Here is an 18,572-nt window from a genome sequence, read left to right as displayed (position 1 = left end):
CTTCTCAAGGCAGCATTGCCAGTCCAGCACCGCAGTACTGTGTTTGAATGGGTCCTGCTAAGACTTGGGAAGAACAAGGACATGGAGACAGTGTGCTTTTATATATGTTCCCAGGCTGTCTGTGCAGTCTCAGCCCTGAAGCATTCTCGGGGCAGAGTGACCAGGTGAGACCCAAACACCAGGATCCTGGCCCTTGGGTTTGCTCAGCCCTTGGCACACCCAGCATGTCTCCCCAGGTGGTGTACGTGAGGAATGGCCATCCCTGGACTCTCTATATTGTGCCTCTTCAGAAACTTTACATTCACTCCCATGTGGCCAAAGCAGTGACGTGCCGCCTGCCAGGAGGGAGGGCTTTGAAGCCAGCCCAAGCTGGAGTCCAGACTGCACAAGCCCACCAGCACCACTGCCTGCCCCACTGTCACAGCGGTGAACAGAGGTGCCTGAAATCACAGCACGGCCAAATTGCCCGTGTTCCCATAGCCCTTTGGCTTGTGCTGATGGCCGGCCCATCCTCTCAGGCTCTCGTGCTGACGGAGCCAGCTGAAGCTGCAGTCAGAGCTACCGGACAGCCTGCATCTGCCTGACATCCCACGGCTGTGTGCCTGCCTGTGCCTGATGCCATTTCGTCCCTTGGCTGGTTCCCGTTCAGGCACGCAGCCATCCCACCGCCAGCCAGCTGCGCGTGCCAGTTTGAACAGTCCTCTGCAGCCATAAGCCAGGCCCTCGCCCAGAGGAAGGCTGTGCAGAAGTGATCTTTGCTGGGATACAGCCATTTGTGGGGCTGCTCAAGCTGCTCCATCCTCTGCGCACACTGGTCTCCCCTTTACAGACTCATCTCGGAGCCAGTCCTGCCTTTTGGGCAGAGATGCATGCTGCGTTGGCGAGGCTGTGACACGTGGGGGTACTTGGCAGGCCTGGGGGTGCTCTGCAGTGGACCAAAGGCTTGGAGGGCCTTCCACAGGCACGCAGGCAGGCTGGACTAGCTGCTAGTTTGGGTAGCACCTGAGAGCAACTGAGCAGGGCACTGTTCTCATGGCCTTTGTGCTTCTGTCCAGACTCTGCTGGCTTCTCCTGATCCTGTTGCACTTCTTTTTTTCCCCTTCCAGCTCATTTCCTCCAAGGTGCCCAAAGCAGAGTATGTCCCAACAATTATCCGCAGGGACGATCCCTCTATCATCCCCATTCTCTATGTAAGTATATCACTTCTGCTACGTCTGGGTGTGTGGGAGCAGGCTTCAGACAGACTTTTTTTTTTTTTTTGTCCTTACCCCTAGTTCCTGTTATGGTGATTCTGAACCACTGATGTGACCTGGAAAAACTGTCAGGAAAGGGCTGTCGATGTGCTGCACCCATATTTAGGGTCTGGGGTAGTTTTGTGGGGGCTCAGGTGTAGGTGGAAGAGTAAGGTGCAGTGAAAATGGCACATGTGGGCTGCCAGACCATGCAGGCACAGCCAGGCAGCACGGGCAGATTAACAAGGGAAGGCAGGGCAGGGCTGAGCACACAAAGCTGTGGTTGCCAGGCTTAGGGCTCCTCCTTCTGCTTGTCCTTAGGATGAGCAGGACCTGGGAGCTCTGCAGAGGACTGTGAACCCCATCACCCTGTGTACAGTGGTGCATCCCTGTCAGTCATTAATTTAACCTTGATTTTTCACAAGGAATCCTGCCTGAGCAGGTCTGAACCACTAGCAGGGAGTAAGGACTCTCTTTCCTAACCACTTTCTGCTCACTTAATTTGAAAGGGAAGAGTTGGACTGACAGCCGAGAAAACTCAGTCTCCGTGTGCAGCAGGCAGTGCTGCTTGGGGATTTAGCTCTGGTGCTTCTCTCTGCCTTTGAGAGTTGTACCATTGTCCTGATGGCCCTGCTGTGCCAGAGGAGTGTGTCTGTTTGGTAGCCAGCTTGGACACGTGTAAAGCCAGAGGCTGGCTACAAAACATGGGCCAAGAGGCAAATCCGCATTGCTGATGGTGACTGCATCTGATGGATGGTTTGTGCTTTGTACTTGTCTGCAGGATCCATCTCCAAGCCTTTGGATGGACTTGATCTTCAGGGACCATTCGGTCCTCAGCTTCTTTGCTGAGATGTATTTTAGGGTGGCAGTTACTGTGATGTGACTAGAAGCCATCAGTTGGTACAGTTGTGCTCTTAGAGGATCTGTTTGCCTGGGAATGGGATTGTGTGTAATGTTACAGACTATATTAATGTCATGGGAGCTGGTGCAGTGGCAGTGAAGCTTAATATGTCTTCACTCTTGGTTTCCAGGACCATGAACATGCCACCTTTGATGACATCCTAGGTACGTGAGTGTTATTTCCTTTTCTGAACTCCTGCTTGTTACAAATGGAACTGATCAATCTGTTAAAGTCACTCCTCTGCCCTGTGCCTCAGCGTAAAGATGGTTTTATCACTGCAGTGACATCTCACAGCTGCTGTTGGATGTGCTGCAGTAGTAAAACTTCACTTCCATGGCCCATTTTCTGTGCCAAGCTCCCAGTTTATGAAAGGGAAGCTGAGGCACAGGGCAGTGACGATACCTGTTCATTGTACCCTTGTAGGTGAGTAGGAGCATGGACAGAGGGGCAGGATGGGGTCTGGTGCAGCTCTCTGGTCACTATGGAGCAGTGGCTGGTCCTGCAGCACACCTTCTCTGCCCTGGGACACGCTGGGTTTCCTGCTTTCCACAGTGGGAAAGCAAAGGGTTTGCTTTGCCATCAGTAGGAATGTGGGTGCTGAGCACCTTTCACAGTTCAGCCTCCTGCCTTCAAGACTAAAGTGAGAAGAAATAAGATTAATTTTTAGCTTCCTCCATGGTTCATCTTTTCCATCATGTTTTTTTGCAGAGGAAATAGAGAAGAAGCTTAACATTTATCGGAAAGGCTGTAAAATCTGGAAGATGCTGATATTTTGCCAGGTACATGGAAGTTGCTAAGCGCTTGTGTGGTTTGTTACAAATCTTTCTTTTTCTACAGGGAAAACTACATCGAGGAACCAATATTCCAAAGTCAGGTTCTGTTAAAGTAGCTGCATGTGTACAGCTTTCATTTCCCATTTCCCCAGACAGCAAGCAGTCTCAAGTTGCTGTGACAGCAAGGAATAAAATCTGATTTAATGCGGCCAGCTCGAGAGCTGCACTGCTTCTCAGCAGCTTTCAAGGAAAGCCAGGCAAAGCAGCATTAGTGCAGACCTCCAAAGGAGGATTTTGGGGAAAGGGACAAGCCTTGGCAATGCGATGGTTGTAGTTTTCGTACAGCTTCAATGTGACAGTGACAGTGGTGGGTGTTGTGGATCAGTCCGGTGGGTAGCACGGCTCAGAGCCAGTGGCCAGTGTACATGGGAGAGGGGTCAGAGTACAGGCTTGCCAAGCTGTGGGGAGAACAGATTCAGGTCCTGCTGAGTCTGGGGCTTGCCAGGAATTTATTTCCCAAGGCTCTTGTTCCTCAGGCTGGTCAGCTTTGGACTTTCCCAGCAGCTGTGCAAGGAACCTTGAAACGAGAAGTTAGGAAGGTAACCTCACTTGAACTCCCTCCCATGTGCCTAATGCTGTGAAATTGCAGCGCACTGACCGGGAGATTGCAGCTCTTAATCTTCCTGATGTTGTGCTCAATCTTCTTACGCCTGCTGCTGCTGAAGCCCAGTTCTTCTCCAGTGACGTCTTGCTGGCTTATCCCTGCTTTGCTCAGCTTATTGTCTGCCCACGACAACGGCAAGTCCCCAAGCATCCCCAAATGAAAGGGACTTTCTTGTCTTCCTTATTGCTCTCCAGCCACTCCCAATGAAGATTTTTGGCTATTATTGTGCTTTTCTAGAGTGAGGTATGCATATAACAGTAAAAATCAGACAGTCTAACCCCCAACATACTCCTCATATGTGGGTATTTCCAGAGCCAGTGCCTGCGGTGTCCGCTATGGCGTTGCAGCAGCTGTGCCAGGCTGGCGTGTCTGCTCTGCTCCCTTGTGGCACTCCTGGGTATGGCTGTGCAGGACAAAAAACATCCAGGGTTTGTTTCTTCAGGGCCTGTGCGAAGTGGTTTGCATTTGTCTGTCTCTCTCTTGCAGGGAGGTCCTGGGCACTTATACTTGCTCAAGAACAAAGTTGCCACTTTCGCCAAAGTGGAGAAGGAGGAAGATATGATCCTGTGAGTGGTGGGGTTACGCTGTGGGCTCACCGAGCATTTTTCTGCTGGGTTTGCTTCGTGTTTATAACATATGGCCTAGAAGAAGAGGGGGAGGGAGCTGGGGTGGATTGATCAGGGGACGAGGAGGCTGAAGGGGGACCCAATAGCCGCTTACAGCTCCTTCAGAGGGAGCTGCAAAGATGACGGAGCTGAGCTCATCCCTGGGGTGGTGTGGCCCTGTGACAGGTCACCGGGAGATTTATGCTTTTATCTGCTGTTCAGTGTGTCTCTGGACTAGAGACTATCAAAAGAGGGAAAAAAATCTGTACTTCCTCCCTTAACAAGGGCTTTGCTGACCATCAACCAGAACATGTACCTCGTGCCCCTGTTGCTCAGAAGTGGCTGAGATAGCATTTCAAAGCAGGTGACTAGTGGCAGAAATCCAAACCGTTCCCCCCACAGCTGTCTCCGGTAACTGTCCCCCCTAATTGCAGGGGGAACTGGAATTTGTCTCCGCAAAGCCTGCTCAAAGTCCAGCACGTTACTGCGGAGGGTTTTCGCTACCGTGCCAGCCTGTTGGCCAGGGTTGCTGAGGCAGTTTTGCTTCTCCTTGCAGAGAGTTAAGCTTTGCCTGTTTTGCTGCCTGCTCACTTGTGCTGGCTCAAGCTTACTTGGCTAGCAGTGCTCCGTTGTGGGGGAGAGCGTGTATACCAGCCTGTTCCTACACAACTTTTTGTTGGCACGAGAACTGAGTATTAAATTCAACATCTGTTCAGCGCTCACACACTCTGGCACAAACACTGTCAATAAAATTCTTAGGCACGTGTGCACATACACACTTCTGAACGGTTTCCAGGCATGGCTGGTACGAAGTTGGTAATTCAGGAACCTTCAGAAAGCTGTGAACACAGCTGAAAACTCAGATGCTTGGAAGTAAATGTCTCCAACCAACCTGTGTGTGCCTGGGAGGGAGTCCTGAGAAAAGCTTACGGTGCAATCTGATCGCAGACCTCACAGGGAAACTGCTGGGCTTTAGAGCCCACCAGAAGCCTGCTCTAACGCACTGCACACGGGAGGAGGTTGGATTTCATGTCCCTTGGGCACAGTGTGCCTCGGCAGTAGTCACTGTGAAGCGGGTCAGGCTGGTGAGCAGCACGGAGCACTGGCTCGTGGAACAGCCTGGGTTGGTGGTGTCTCTCTAGCTACGGAGAGCAACCACCTCCCCAGCTGTTCCCTGCTGATTTCACGCCCTGGAAATTAACCAGTGCACTGATAACTCTCGTATTTAGAAAGAGCAATTTGCTGATAGAAATGGGAGAGAGGAAACAGGAGGGGACTGCTACAAAAAGAGGATGCTTGGTAAAACTGTCAGTCGAAAAGCTCTCCTGGTGGACTTTGCTCTCTCCTCTTCACCTTGGAGCTGCCTTGGCTCAATGGGCTGCTCCTCCTCCTCTGCCACATGACCTGGACCTGCTCCTCAGGCCTTGCTCTGCCCCTGCTCTTCCTTGCCTAAGAACCAACATTTCCTCCTGAGCAGCTCGCTCCTCAGGCTCCACGCCTCCGGCCCCTTCTGAGTGGTGTGAGCACACATCTGTGTGGTTACTCATGCGTATGAGGAGATAGATTTTTTTTTTTTTAATTATGTATTCTGTTTTTTCCTGTTTCTTCTAGCTTCTGGAAGAGGTTGAGCCGGCTGATGAGTAAAGTCAATCCTGAACCAAATATCATTCACATCATGGGCTGCTATGTTCTTGGAAACCCCAATGGGGAGAAGGTAAGAGCACCACGCCCAGGGAGGCAGCAGTTGCACTCTGAAGTCTAAACCGTCCTCTTCTGCTGTGTGGAAACAGCCACAGCTGCCATCCCAAGTGGCTGTGAATGGGGGAAACCACCCTATGGATTGTGCCTTCCCCAGAGGGCAGGTGACAGGAAGGGACAGATACTGAAGCCTTTGGGGGGAACAATCATTCACAGCATTTTATTAACTCATGACCTGGATGTTTTAAAGGACATGTAGTAGAAGGGTTTTTAGAGGTAGGGAACAAGGATGGGCAATTCTGGAAGTCCATCTTTGTTTTCAGCTGCTAACTCTTGATATATTTTCCTTTCAGCTATTTCAGAATCTGAAAAACTTAATGAATCCTTATAGGGTTGCCTTTGAGTCTCCACTTGAACTATCAGCTCAAGGTAATTTATTTTCTGTACAAAGACACATGTCTTCCTGACCAGCCTGCCTTCTTGAGTGGGCACCTTCATGAAAAAGCACTTTTGAGCTCCCTTAAGCCCTGCCATGGTCTTCCTTTTGCTTGTAACCACCTTGTGTAGTTCTCTTGCTGAACCAGGTTCTCCCCTTGCAATTCCTCCATGCTCACATCACATCCATTCTGTTGGTTGTGCCTGAAGCTGCAGAGCCCTTTCCCAGGCTACCGGCAGTGGCAAAGTAGTATAAATAATAGGCTGCTTTCCAGGCTGAGTTTAGGGGATTTGTCATATTACTGGAGCGTTTGAAGTCTGTGGAAGAGATGCACATGGAGCAGAACCTTTTCAGTAATCCAGTGTGCAGGGATCTCGTACTGGTACCCAGTGAGCTGTGTCATCAACAAGCAGCTGGGATGAAGCACACTACAGCCGTTAAACATCTTTGCTTTGCTTTTTTCTGCCTGTAGCTCACGAGATTTCAATGGGCTATCAAATTTTTCCTCTTCTCTGGCCAATCTAAGTAATTATGGGTGCAGTTTCAAAAGCAACATGTAGTCCACTTATTCTGAAGCTGCCCTTGTTATTTTATCTTTGCTGTAGTCCTTGGCACTGTGCTCTCCTGGAAGAGCACGTCCAGCATTAGGCTGTAAGCGGTGTGGGTGCTGCCTCTGCTCGCAGCTGGCAGCAGCACCAATGGGTTATTCTTAACTCCCACTGACTGTCACAGGAATGTACGGGAGCAGAGTATGTTTGTGCTGCGCAGAGTTCTCTGTGCATGTCCTGCCGAGGTTTGGACCCAGCTTTGTGCAGTCCTTGCACAGATCCCACAGCAAACATGCTCGTACATGTGTGCCAAGAAGCAAGTTGCAGGGAAGTTCCTGGGTTTACATGCAGCAGGTTCTGCGCACATGCATTTCAGGAGTTGATCTTCCAGGAGGCTTGTCTGGAGAATATGTCTGGATTTATCCCCTTGATCAATCTGGGACGTGCTAATAGTGTAACCTCTCTAATCCTTCTCAAAGTCATCTGAAACTCATCTTAATCAGGCCTCAAAAGCGAAAATCCCCTCCTTGAGCCTTGTCTCAGAGTAAAAAAAATATGTTGAATTTTCAATGTTAATTATTTTTTTTTTAAATTATTTTCCACAAATCTTTGCAATGACTTCAGTCTTGATTTGTCATTTTCTGAAGGCCCTGTGCCGGGTTGCCTCAGGCAGGCGGTTGGAGCCTGTCCAGCCCCCGGTCCCCCCTCCGCAGTCAGTGCAGAGAGGTCAAAGTCTGGCAACAGGCTGTGCTCAGCTCCCGCCCCCACAGATGAACCCTGCCGGGGGATTGTAAGGAGATTTTCATGGTTTGAGGATATCTAAAAAGATATTTGCTTCTCACGGGCACCAGCACGTGCCCTGGGGCGGTGCTGAATGTCGGTATTCCCCAAATGAAGCACCTGGACAGGTTCTCCTCTGCCTCTGGAGGTGGATTGGGGTTTTTTTTGCTGCTGGGGCTTCTCGCGTCTCTCCCTCGTGCTGCGGGGTGTAACCCCTCTGCTTCATTTCACTTCTCCTAGGTAAGCAAATGATTGAGACTTACTTTGACTTCCGCCTTTACCGCCTCTGGAAGACCCGCCAGCACTCGAAACTATTGGATTACGATGACATTTTATGAGCTGGAGAAGACTTTGCAAGAGGAAGCTGATCACCGGTGTCCAAGAAGTCATGCTTATTGCAGAGAGACTTTTTTATTGGCACGGGGAGCCCTTCCGAGCCCTACAGGAGGCAGCAGTGCTAGAGGGAGGGAAGAAGGAGCCCTCGGAAGTGTGTCGGGAGGAAAGTCTCCTGGGTGAAGAGAGACTGGAGGGAAAGGGTTTGACACCTCGCTCGCCTCGGGTCAGAGCTGGGGTGTCTCAGGAGGAGCTGTGTGAGACGAGGACAGGATGGAGTTCCTGGCAGAACTGAGCTGTTTTGGGTCAGAATGGACCAGATTTGATTCCAGGTCCTTTTAAAGACTTTTGAAGCTCAGGTTTTCATACAAAAAATAAAATCAGTTACCCATGCACTACAATATAGAAGTGACCGGAGCACAGAGGAAGGAGGGGTTTGGATGGATGGGACCTTCTGTGCTGGGGATCTCGGAGAGCAAGGACTGCTACACCTCCTACTGCAAGCTTAGAGCAAGACGATCCAGTTTCAGTGTGAATATATACTGGAATATAGAATTGAAATCCAACTTTTTGTTTTGTTTTGTTTAATAGAAAATAAGTGCAATTTTTATAGCCAGAGGGGTAAAAACCCTCCCAATATTTAATTAGTTAAAAATAACACACCAGTAACCAATAGATGAGGTATCTTTGGTCTGCTTGAAAATATATTCAAAACGGTAATATATCTTCTGTAGACATATTTAATCACCAGCAAACATGGTTTTAACATAACTTAGCAGACCCTGCATGTCTGCTGCATTGATTAATCCGGTTTGGTTCATTACTTTCAGAGTAGCTGTGTTGCACTAACTGTATGTGCTCTCACGAATGTATATTTCTCCTCCAATTAGACACAACTTGTGTTACTTTCGATTTTGCTGCTTGCAAAACTATGGGGCTTTAGTTTTGCTGAAATGCTTTAGGTTAGAAATATGGAACCTGGCTGGGGAACCTCCGTCAGGTTCACTATGGTATAAAAACGAATTAGAAGTTAATAGCCATGGTAATTACTTGTTCACGCCAGTGTTTTGCTATGTGTAGAGAGACGAGTTCTCTTTCTAGTCTGCTGGGTGGAGCAGCGCGGTTCCACAACCATCAGAAACCCTCCAAGGAGACTGCTCACGGAGGCATTTGGAAGAAGTGCTTCTGGAGCAGTATGGCGCAGGTTTGTAGCATGAGTTTGAATCTTCCCTACGTTCACTTGATTGCCAGTTGTTTGTGCATAAACCACCTCTTTTCCAGTGCTAAAAAGTCCTGTTTATTGGTCTGAGCTGCTCGTATCCCTTCCTGTGTAGGACAGAGTAAACCCAGAGCTTTGTCAGAGCAGCCGTGGTTTGAGAACCCAGATTTATACCTGGTATTTGAGGATATATTGTGGAATAGATTTACCTTTTGTTTGTTTAGGTCAGGGGGTTGCTTTTTGTTTTGTGAAGGGGGTTTTTTTTCATGTTTACTCTCCTGGTTAGAGGATAAATACTACTTACAGTCAGCGTAGGTCACTGGCAATTCTAGGAGGTGATGAAAGTTATTTCTTTTATTAGTAAAATCTACTGGAGAAGTAAGAGGGAAAAGGATTGCCTTGGCTTCCTGATCTCCTGGTATCTAAAATTAGTTGGTTGTGAAGTGAAGGAAAATATATGTACAAATCTTCTTTTAAATACTTAAAGAAGTAGTTGTTCTGATCTGTAGCGTCCTCCTCCCCCGTGACATATCTGTGGTTGTGATTGTGGGGAGCAGGCTCTGGCTTTTTCTGAACCCTGTACATTTATAGCAGTTTCATAGCAACACCTTGGAAGAAATCATGTACATACAGTAAGTGAGGAGAGGAACAGGTGGAGAGAGATGGTTTGAAGTCATTGAAAGCACCGTGTTGACCCAAGGAGGGGTGGGCTGTTGCCTCCCCTCTGTTTTGGAGCTGTTGGAAGCCACCCTGCTGCGCTGGCCCAGCCTTGGGAGCTTTGGTGGCCGCATTTCATCCCTGGCTGGACTCTCATCCTCTTGACTTGGGTTGTGTTTTCCAGACTTGTAGCGAAGGGGATAATGGGCACCAGTCTGTAGCTTTAGGAAGAAAATGCCAGATGTAAAAAATAAAACAATGTATGCCAATTATCCGTGGTTTAGCGCGGTAGCTTCTGCCAGCTGTGCTTGGGAGAGGTGGGAGCTGTAGGTGCGATGAAAGCATGAAGTTGTGTTATTTAGAGAAGGAAATGGTGGTGGCAGGATAAAATGCTGACACAAAACTCTCCCCTTCTGACCCTTTTACCTCCTACGGTTGTGCTCCTGACTGGAGACAGACAAACTGTTCTTCCTTTCTCTTTTCTTAAGTAAAATCCCACTTCAGTGAACTTGGTAGCATGAATGTAGCATTGTGGAACTACTGAAAATCCTACTGAACTCCGAAAGGGCCCATTTGTGTATCCACTCCAGTGATTTCTCTGTAGAACTGCTGTATACCTACCCTCGGTGACACGTGTAGAGCTAGGGGTGCACAGTAGAACGGTAGCGTGTACGGTTGCCTAACTGTAGGAAGAAGTGTGTTTGAGCGAACATTACGGACTGTGTTACTGGTGCAGTTGCCTGTAGTATAGTAAAATGACAAATGGTGAATGCATTGCTCTCTTTTCCAAAGATCTGTATTCCTCATAGTTTGTGATGTTTATGACATGAGCATATTATCTCCTTTGTAACGTTCATTTGACTAAAGAGATGAAATACTCTAAAAGCTGCGACCGGAAAGACAATAGATTTTTGATGTTTGAAGTCCTTTGTGCGAATAGCGTCATTGAAGTTAAGAATTTCTGAAAGAGGAAAACAAATCTCTTCCCCCTTTTAACTGGGTGGTTTTTCAAGTGGCTGCTGGGAAAGGAAGGGATCAGCAGAGGATAGGATGCAAAAAAAAAAATAAAAATTTATAATTATTTAAACTTTAGAGTTAAAAATAGAGCCTGGAACTTGGCTGACCTCTGGGTATGTGCTCGCTGTCAGCATGTGGCATGGTCACAGCCGGGATGTCCCCTCCACAGAGGCCGAGCCTGTTCCTCCCACCCCAAGAGCCTCTGGAGCATCTTCCCTGGGGCGTGTTGAGGACCGGCCGGGCAGCGCGTGCGGGGCAGGGCTCACGGAGCGGTGGGTGCTGAGCACACAGGACAATTTGTCATCCCGCTGCTACCTGCTTCTGCCCTCCAGCTGCCTGCTCTCAGGGTGTGTCTGCAGCCTGAAACCCGAGTGTTCACGCGCAGTTGGTGATGATTGCCGTCCAGACTGGCTCGGTGGAGCTCACCCCGAATCAGGGTAATCTGTGCGAGCAGTTTATGGTGTGGTGAGCTCCCGTCCCCACCTGCCCTGTCAGAGGATCAGCTGCCCGTTAGCTCAGCCCCACCACGGGGAATGGCTGCCACAGCTCCTGCGTGCTCTGGATTCGCTTTGAGCAAGGGCAGGAGAAATGGGGACACCTGGTTAACCCCGAGAGCAGCGGATTAACCTGGGAGAGCTGAATCAGGTGCCAACCCTGGCTGCTCACCACCTGCTGGTGGCATTATGGTCTCGGCTGGGACCATCACCTCCGGGAGAAGAGAAGGGTGGGCAGTGAGTGCCTCAGCTGCTGCTCCTCTGCCCAGCTCACATGCTGGGAGCAGCCCCCGACCATATTCTCTGGTGCCCGGAGAGAATATTCACTCAGCTGGAGATGCTTGGGGGGTGGGTCATCTTCTTGGCTGTGGCACTTGTCCTGTGCAGGGTTTTCCAGAGAGGCTTTTCTCTTTTCCTCTTGTTCAGCCAGGAAGGAAGGGGAAGAAGAAAATGGAAGTTACTTGAGGGATGTAGAAATAGGTAGAAAATGGAGATAAAGCTGTTTGCACCTCTCCTCATGCTGCAGCCACCAGCTTCCCTTTGCAGCTGAGCTCCAGGCGTGGGGTGGGAAATGGATGAGTTAGCAGGTGATCCCTTCCTGCCTGGAAAAAAACCAAAACAAAACAGAAAAATCCTTGTAGCTCTTAGCAAAACATCTGATTGCCAAAGGCAGCCAGCCAAGCCATCCTGCCCCATGCGAGGACTCTGCTGTGCCCACCTTGGGATCCTGCCCGCGTCTGCCTCCCAGCGCCTCCAGAGCCGCCCGAGCCACGGCTGTGGGGGGTCCACGCTGCCCCTGCAGAGGGGCCTCTGGAAATGATTCTGTTCTTATTTTCTCAACCTGCTGGAGCTCAGCACAGGTTTCCAGCTCCAGTGGCTTCTCGAGTGTGTGTGTGTGTGTGTGTGTGTGCGTGTGTGTGTGTTCACATCTCTTTGCACACAGGCTCTTTCCCGTGCCCCGGGGGAGATGCCCCCCTGGCTTGCCCTGCAGCGTTCTCGTTGTCGTCCGTGCTGTGTGAGCGTCTCTCCGGCTCCTGGCACGCACCCATTTCACAAATAGCAGCTGCTGTTCCGCGACGTGACTGCGTTGGTGACCTGTGGCTGGGAGTTCCTTTTCCCAAGGCTCTGCTGGCAGAGTGACCGCACACGCCGCTTCGTCACCTCCAGGCGACATAAGTGGGGTTAGCTGAAAGAATGGAAAATGCTGATTTTAAATCCCCGGCCTGGAAATGGGAGCGTGCCCTTAATCCCGGCCCAGACAGGAGTGGGAGCGACAGGCTGGCTCTGCTCTCTGGGTGTCAGTGTAAGCATTCAACCCACAAAACCCAGCTGAAGGGTCACACTTACATTATTAATGTATTGGTTCAGGATGTTACTGTACAATTAAAAAAAAACCTTCCAGGGCCCTTGGTAACTGGCCTGTGTTGCTGGAACTGTGCATGGGAGGATGTGCTGGGTTGTGTCACCCTTCCGCGAGCCATCAGGCCATGCTGGGACACAGATCTGCAGGTGCACGTTAAGCCGAATCGCTCTGTGGTCTGGGCTTTGCTGTGACATTCCCTGGAGTGGATGATGCAGCCAGCCCTTCCGGAAGGATGCCGTGCAGGTATCCTCCCAAGGGATATTGAGCGGCACTAGAATTTTCTACGCCACTTGTAAAAATCTGTTTGTGATCCTGTATTTTGTCCCACTGATCACAGAGTACCTGTGGCTTTCTATATCTTCCATGGAAGGAGTGGTTTTTATCTGTTGTGGAAACATAAGCCAGCTGGAAAACTGTCACAGTCTTGACGACAACTCCTCCTGCTAATAATACTGTGTATTGGAGCTGAGTGAGTACACGGGTGGTGTAATGACCACAAACCTGATTGTGATCACTGTCGCTCCCAGGTAATGGTGCTGCGTCATCAGCTCAATTCATATAAGAGACCAGTGCTCACGGTCTCTGTCTGAAACGGCAGTGTGAGATCTCTGCTGAGGTTGTGCCTGAGGTATCGAAGACTGATGGGAACCGCTCGCTGCTTTGATTCAGAAATAAATTCAGCCCACCATACTGCCAATCAGTGGGAAAAAAGACTGGAAGGAATAAACATTACGGACATTAAAGAATCCATCTGAAGGGAAGCTAAACTGCATTTAATAATGTTTAATTAAATGTTTAGTAAATTTTAAAGAAGGAATACAACCTAATAATTTTTCATAGTATCGTATTGTTTGCAGAGGATCCTTAAAATTGACATAGGTAGGGACAGATAAGGCTCAGCCAGGGCTGTCTTACGTTACAGTGGGCACTCCAGTCCTCCTGATCTCAGCATCCAGATGAACTGGTGGTTGATCACAGCAGTGACCGCCTCGAAACCTTTAGCAAGAGGAGCCTCCCCACCTGCATTTGCTAAGCCTTGAGCAAAGAGAATGGATTCGCAGAGCGCCTCAAGCAGCGCTGGAGCCAGGCTTTCACCGCATCCTGCGACTCACCGTACGTACAGCAATAACCTGCCCCGCTCCCCGGTGCCTGTGGGGTTTCCATGTGTCCAAGCGGCGCTTTCCTCCCACGGTTGCACAGGGGACATGTTGAACTGTACTTGGGGAGCGTTTCTTACCTGGGGAGACTGACCAGGAGGGTGCTGAGGAGGCTGTGGCCCCGGCCAGGGGCTGGTCACCGCCACGTCACCCTGGCCTCTGGCTCAGGACCAGCTCAGATGCACGTAGGCAGTATTCAAAAAGTTTCCACAGAAAATGTGTGGGGTTTTTTTTTTTTTTTAATTTATGTTTTAGTGCTAAAACTCAGTTTTTAGTGATACAGTTTCCACTAAAAGGTCCTGTTAACTTGGAGCTGGTGCAGAGCTGGGAATTCAAGGCCAGGTATCTTTGCCCTTACATTTGAAATGTCCTAAAAACATCACAGAAAAGTGCAGCCAGGTGAGACCCTTTGGGTCTGGATCCTGCTCCCCTGCACTTGCTGTGCCCCCCCACGCTAAATGAGACGTTATTTTTCTGGGTGTTAAGATGGGGATGAGTGAGGGAACTGAGCGAGTTTGGTGAGAACCATCTCAGGAAACCAGGCTGGAGTCATACCCGAATGAGCAAGAAGGGGCTGCAGTTTTTCCGCTGTGTGTTTCCTGTTGTTCTCTAACAACTCTATTCCTGGAACTGGGGTGACTTCAGTTGTGATACCAACCAGCAGCAAAAACTCAGCTCTCATGGCTGGGAGTCAATGCACTTTTGGCATCTTTACTGCTTCCCCTCAGAGTTCAGGCACCAGTTTTCACGTCCAGCTCCCTTGCTCAGCTGCAAGCTCTCCCTTTGCTGCTGCAGAGCTGCTCGTGATGAGGGCATCGCTGGTTTTCTGAAAAGAAATCCAAACATGTGAGTAACAAGTGGAAAAGGTAAGAGTGCAGGCTTTGAGAGTGGATCTGGTAATGTGGAGAGGGATAGGTTATAGCCAGTGGTGCTCCTAAATTGAGATATTTGAGCAGGTTACTTTTATCCAAAGGAGAAAAAGAAAGCAAGCAGCACAGTTGGAAAAATAATGGGAAAAAAACCCCAAACCATCCAAGCATGAATAGTAATTGACCATTTGACAAACCACGTGAAGATAAAGCATGCTCTGCTCTGCTTCTGCTCGGCTGATTCAGAGGGAGCTGGCAGCATCCTGCTCCTTTCCAGTCCCACTCCAGTGTGGGGTAACGTGGCCGCATCCAGCTGTGCTGCTCCCCAGGCGAGGCTGGGTCTGCGCGTGCCCCCCACGGTGTGTCCGAGCGCTCGGGTCCCTCTTCTGTTAGCAGGAAGCTGACGGCAGAACAGATGCATAAGGAGCTTGAAACGTTGGCCCGGAGAGAGCCTCTGGGTTAGAGAGCTCAACCCGAGACACACTCGTTTGGCATCAAACTGTCTTAAAGCTAATGGCGAGTTCTGAAAACAAAGATTGTAAGCTCTGAGGTCTCAGTGGGCCCTGGACCAGCAGGTTGGCTTCTTGGAAAAGTCAGAAAAAAGTTCCTGCAAAGCATTCTCCCTGGTTTTCAAGGTGGTTTCTGGCTGGTTGTTGCCCCAGCACGGGGCAAACCTGTCCGTGACGCAGGAGACATCTGCCATCTCTGCCGCCTACCTGAATGTGGTTCTCTGAGACTATCTGCTGCTTCGTGTGTGATAACCAGGTGTCAAATCCAGAACTGTTTCTAGGTTTTAAGATGTGATTTAATAAAAAGAGACGTTTCTGGGAAAGCAAGTTTTTTCTCTTGTTCGGCTTTTTTTGTTGTTGTTCTCTGGCTGAGTTCACAAACCCAGGAAATGCCGCTTGGCAGATGCTTTGCTGAGCTGGCAGGCAAGGGAGGGACAGGCACCGGGCATCTCTGGACAGCAGCAGTGAGAGAAATGCTGAAAACTCGAGAGCTACCAGCGGTACAGGAGTGCTGTGCTCCGGGAACCAGCATGGCACAGAGCAGTTAAAAGGGGAGGGAGGTAAAAGCTCCTGATGCTTTAAACAAGGGACCGTCTGAGGGAGGCAGCTCCAGTGGTAGGACAGGATGGGGTGACTCACAGCTCCAGCAGTGTCTGAGGTTTAGCGAGCGGGGACTGGATCGCTAAGGAAAACAGACCAGCTCCAAAACACAGCACATCCCCAGGAGGGCAGAAGGCATCGGGGACAAGCCATTTTCTTTGTCCTGGGTCTGTTTGACTTAATTGCCCAAGTGAGCAGGTTTGGCTTGAACTCCCAGCTGCAACTTCCCCGTTTGTCTCCAGTGCTGACAGTCACCCGCATGTTCATCTCCGTTACATGTGGGAACCGCAGCCCCTCTGAGCACAGAGGCAGGGCCGAACAGGCTGGACAACTCCGGCATTTCAGGCATTTTTCTTCAGCTCTGGGATCTCTCAGCCTTTGTTTCTGCATCCTCCCCGCTTGAAGAAGTTCTCCTCCATGTGCCGCCACCACAGCGGGGTGGGACATGCCATAAGCACCTCAGCAGTGTGACAGGTGACAGAAATCACTTCTAACCCCTTGCCACCACCTGCGCAGACAGCTTCTGGCCAGAGACCCAGCCACAGGTCTTCCCGAGGCCTTCACATGGTCATTTTGGTGCCTCAAGAATGTGGTGGCCGGAAAGATGGTCTGTATCCTTCATCCTGGACCCGTGCCATGTCGGCACTGTCCCGTTTTTAAATTGGTGTCACAGGGTACAAAGTCAAACTTGTTGCCAAAGCCCAGTGACCATGGATTATTTTCACCTATTGCCTTCTCCCCTCTGCCTTCGTGCTCTGCCAAGTAGGTGGTGTGAGGGACACAAACCCGGAGTGGGAGCTGCGCAGGTGGAGTTTCACTCCGCCCTGTCAAAGGGCGAGGAACCGAGATGTCTCCCGGGGGTTTAAGGTGAATTCACGTGTCTGAGTGCTGCTGGGCCCTGCTCCTTCCCTGTCCCGTGTCACCTGCTGTACTGGGGGCTGTCCCAGCAGATCCTGCTGGTGCCAGCGCTACCTCCCTTGTCAGCAGTGTGTGCCACGTCTGGCACTGACGTGTCGTAGGCTCTGCATCCTGGCACCAGCTCTGCAGCCACATCTGCTGTGCCCTGGCACTGCTGGGACACCGGGAACTCCTGCCTGCACTCCACGGTGGCACTCTGCCATCACACCCTCCAGGTCCTGACCCCGCCATCGGCACACCTGAGTTTTGTAATTGAGTATTCGGTTTTGTGCCAAAATACGAGCGCTGAGCAGGATTCCTGGGAGCCTCTTAGCAACAGCACTCGGGCAGTACTAGAGTTTGCCGTGGGTGTAAATACAGCGACGCAGGGGATTAGCTCCGAAGCGCTGCCTTGCCAGCCAAGTCTCACTGTCCAATCCTTAACGCTGCTCCACTGACTCAGCCTAGGAAAGAAAGAGTCGACACAAATTATAGAAGGCTCTCAAATCTTGACTGGCGGGGAGGAGATGAATAATGGCTGGATTTACTTTTTTGTTATAAAGGCAGTCAGGCATGCAGCAAAACTAGCAGATGTCAGGTCCAGGCCCCACAAAGGGAGGCGTTTTCTTTGCACCAGGTGCAGATAAACTGTGGGATTAATTATTTCAGGATTTATGGGCTTTACACAGGCTCAAAAGCCAACCAGACAAGACCATGAAAGAGAAATCCATTGAGATCTCCAGAGCACAAAGGCACATTGTTGGCTCTGTACGTGCCTGAGCCATGAGTCACTAGAGGCGGGGAAATGTCACTACCCGCTTGCCTGGTCTTCATGGTCAACCCCCAGCACCCAGTGCAGGCCAGGGCCAGGGCCAGGACGCCGGGCGGTACATTGTGGAGCTGTGCTGCAGCCGAGTACAGCGGGTCATGTGTAAACCTTCAACCACCGCTGTGTTATTTAAGCTGAATCACAAAGAGCTCCCTCCTTCCATTCAGCTCTGGTTTGCCGGCTGGCAGCAGGGCAGCTCCTCGGGGCACGCAGCACATCTGGGCACTACACGCCTCCTGGCACGGGGGCAACTACGGCAATAAAATACTATTTTCAGTAATATCGTTTCCAGGTATCATTTGAAGAAGGTGCAATTGCTCTGTTCTGGCTCGGGAGCGCAAAGGTAAGGGCCTTATCAGCAGGATATGGTGCCCCTTCCCGTCAGGAAGGAAAGCACACCTGTGTTTCAGCAGCCTGGCTGCAGCGGGGTGAAACCGCTCATGTCGAGGCAGCCCGTCACGCCGGGGTGCGGCTCTGCAGCTCCCGGGCAGGCTGGGAGCTCGGCAAGCTCTGGCCAAAGGTTATTTATGCCACAGCATGCCATGTCCCCCACACCTCCCGGGCTGAGGATTTCAGCACACAGCGCTATATTGGAGCCGTGGAAAGTCCAGAGTTGCTGGGCGATCGTTTCCTGATTGCACTGACTTCCCAAAGCAACCTGCGGGCAGCTGATAACAGGCGCTGCCTGGAAATAACGCCACAGCAGCCCTTTCCCCTTACCTCTGTGCCCCACAGGCAGCCCTTGGCAAAGAGCAGAGCTGGCGGGAACGATGGTTCCCTGCTCCACTGCCACGGGGGGCAAAACCCCGACTGTCCCCTCAGAACCCTCCTCTTTTTCCCCGGGCCACGGGCCGGTTGCCACGGCCACCCCCTCGCCTGCCCTACCTCACGCTGCCGCCGAAACAATGCCGGGGGCTCACAGGGGGTTTTCTCTCCCTCCCTCCACAGGGGCCAGGCCCGGATGGGGAAGGCGCAGATCAGGGCTGTGGGG

General features: G+C 50.8%; 1 protein-coding gene across 1 annotated transcript in view; it reads left to right on the top strand.

Moving 5' to 3' along the window:
• The window catches only part of NSMF (NMDA receptor synaptonuclear signaling and neuronal migration factor), a 35,428-nt gene extending 26,687 nt beyond the window's left edge, over nt 1-8,741 (top strand). Inside the window, exons 9-15 of the mRNA XM_010080877.1 lie at nt 1,107-1,190; nt 2,264-2,297; nt 2,842-2,912; nt 4,057-4,136; nt 5,787-5,889; nt 6,227-6,302; nt 7,878-8,741. Coding sequence (XP_010079179.1) covers nt 1,107-1,190; nt 2,264-2,297; nt 2,842-2,912; nt 4,057-4,136; nt 5,787-5,889; nt 6,227-6,302; nt 7,878-7,975 — 546 coding nt within the window. The 3' untranslated portion in view covers nt 7,976-8,741. The remainder of the gene's footprint in view (nt 1-1,106; nt 1,191-2,263; nt 2,298-2,841; nt 2,913-4,056; nt 4,137-5,786; nt 5,890-6,226; nt 6,303-7,877) is intronic.
• Nucleotides 8,742-18,572: the final 9,831 nt, after the last annotated feature.

Source organism: Pterocles gutturalis, unplaced genomic scaffold, assembly GCF_000699245.1.
Source record: "Pterocles gutturalis isolate BGI_N339 unplaced genomic scaffold, ASM69924v1 scaffold17016, whole genome shotgun sequence".
NCBI lineage: Eukaryota > Metazoa > Chordata > Aves > Pterocliformes > Pteroclidae > Pterocles > Pterocles gutturalis.
This window is presented reverse-complemented; position numbering and strand designations above follow the sequence as displayed.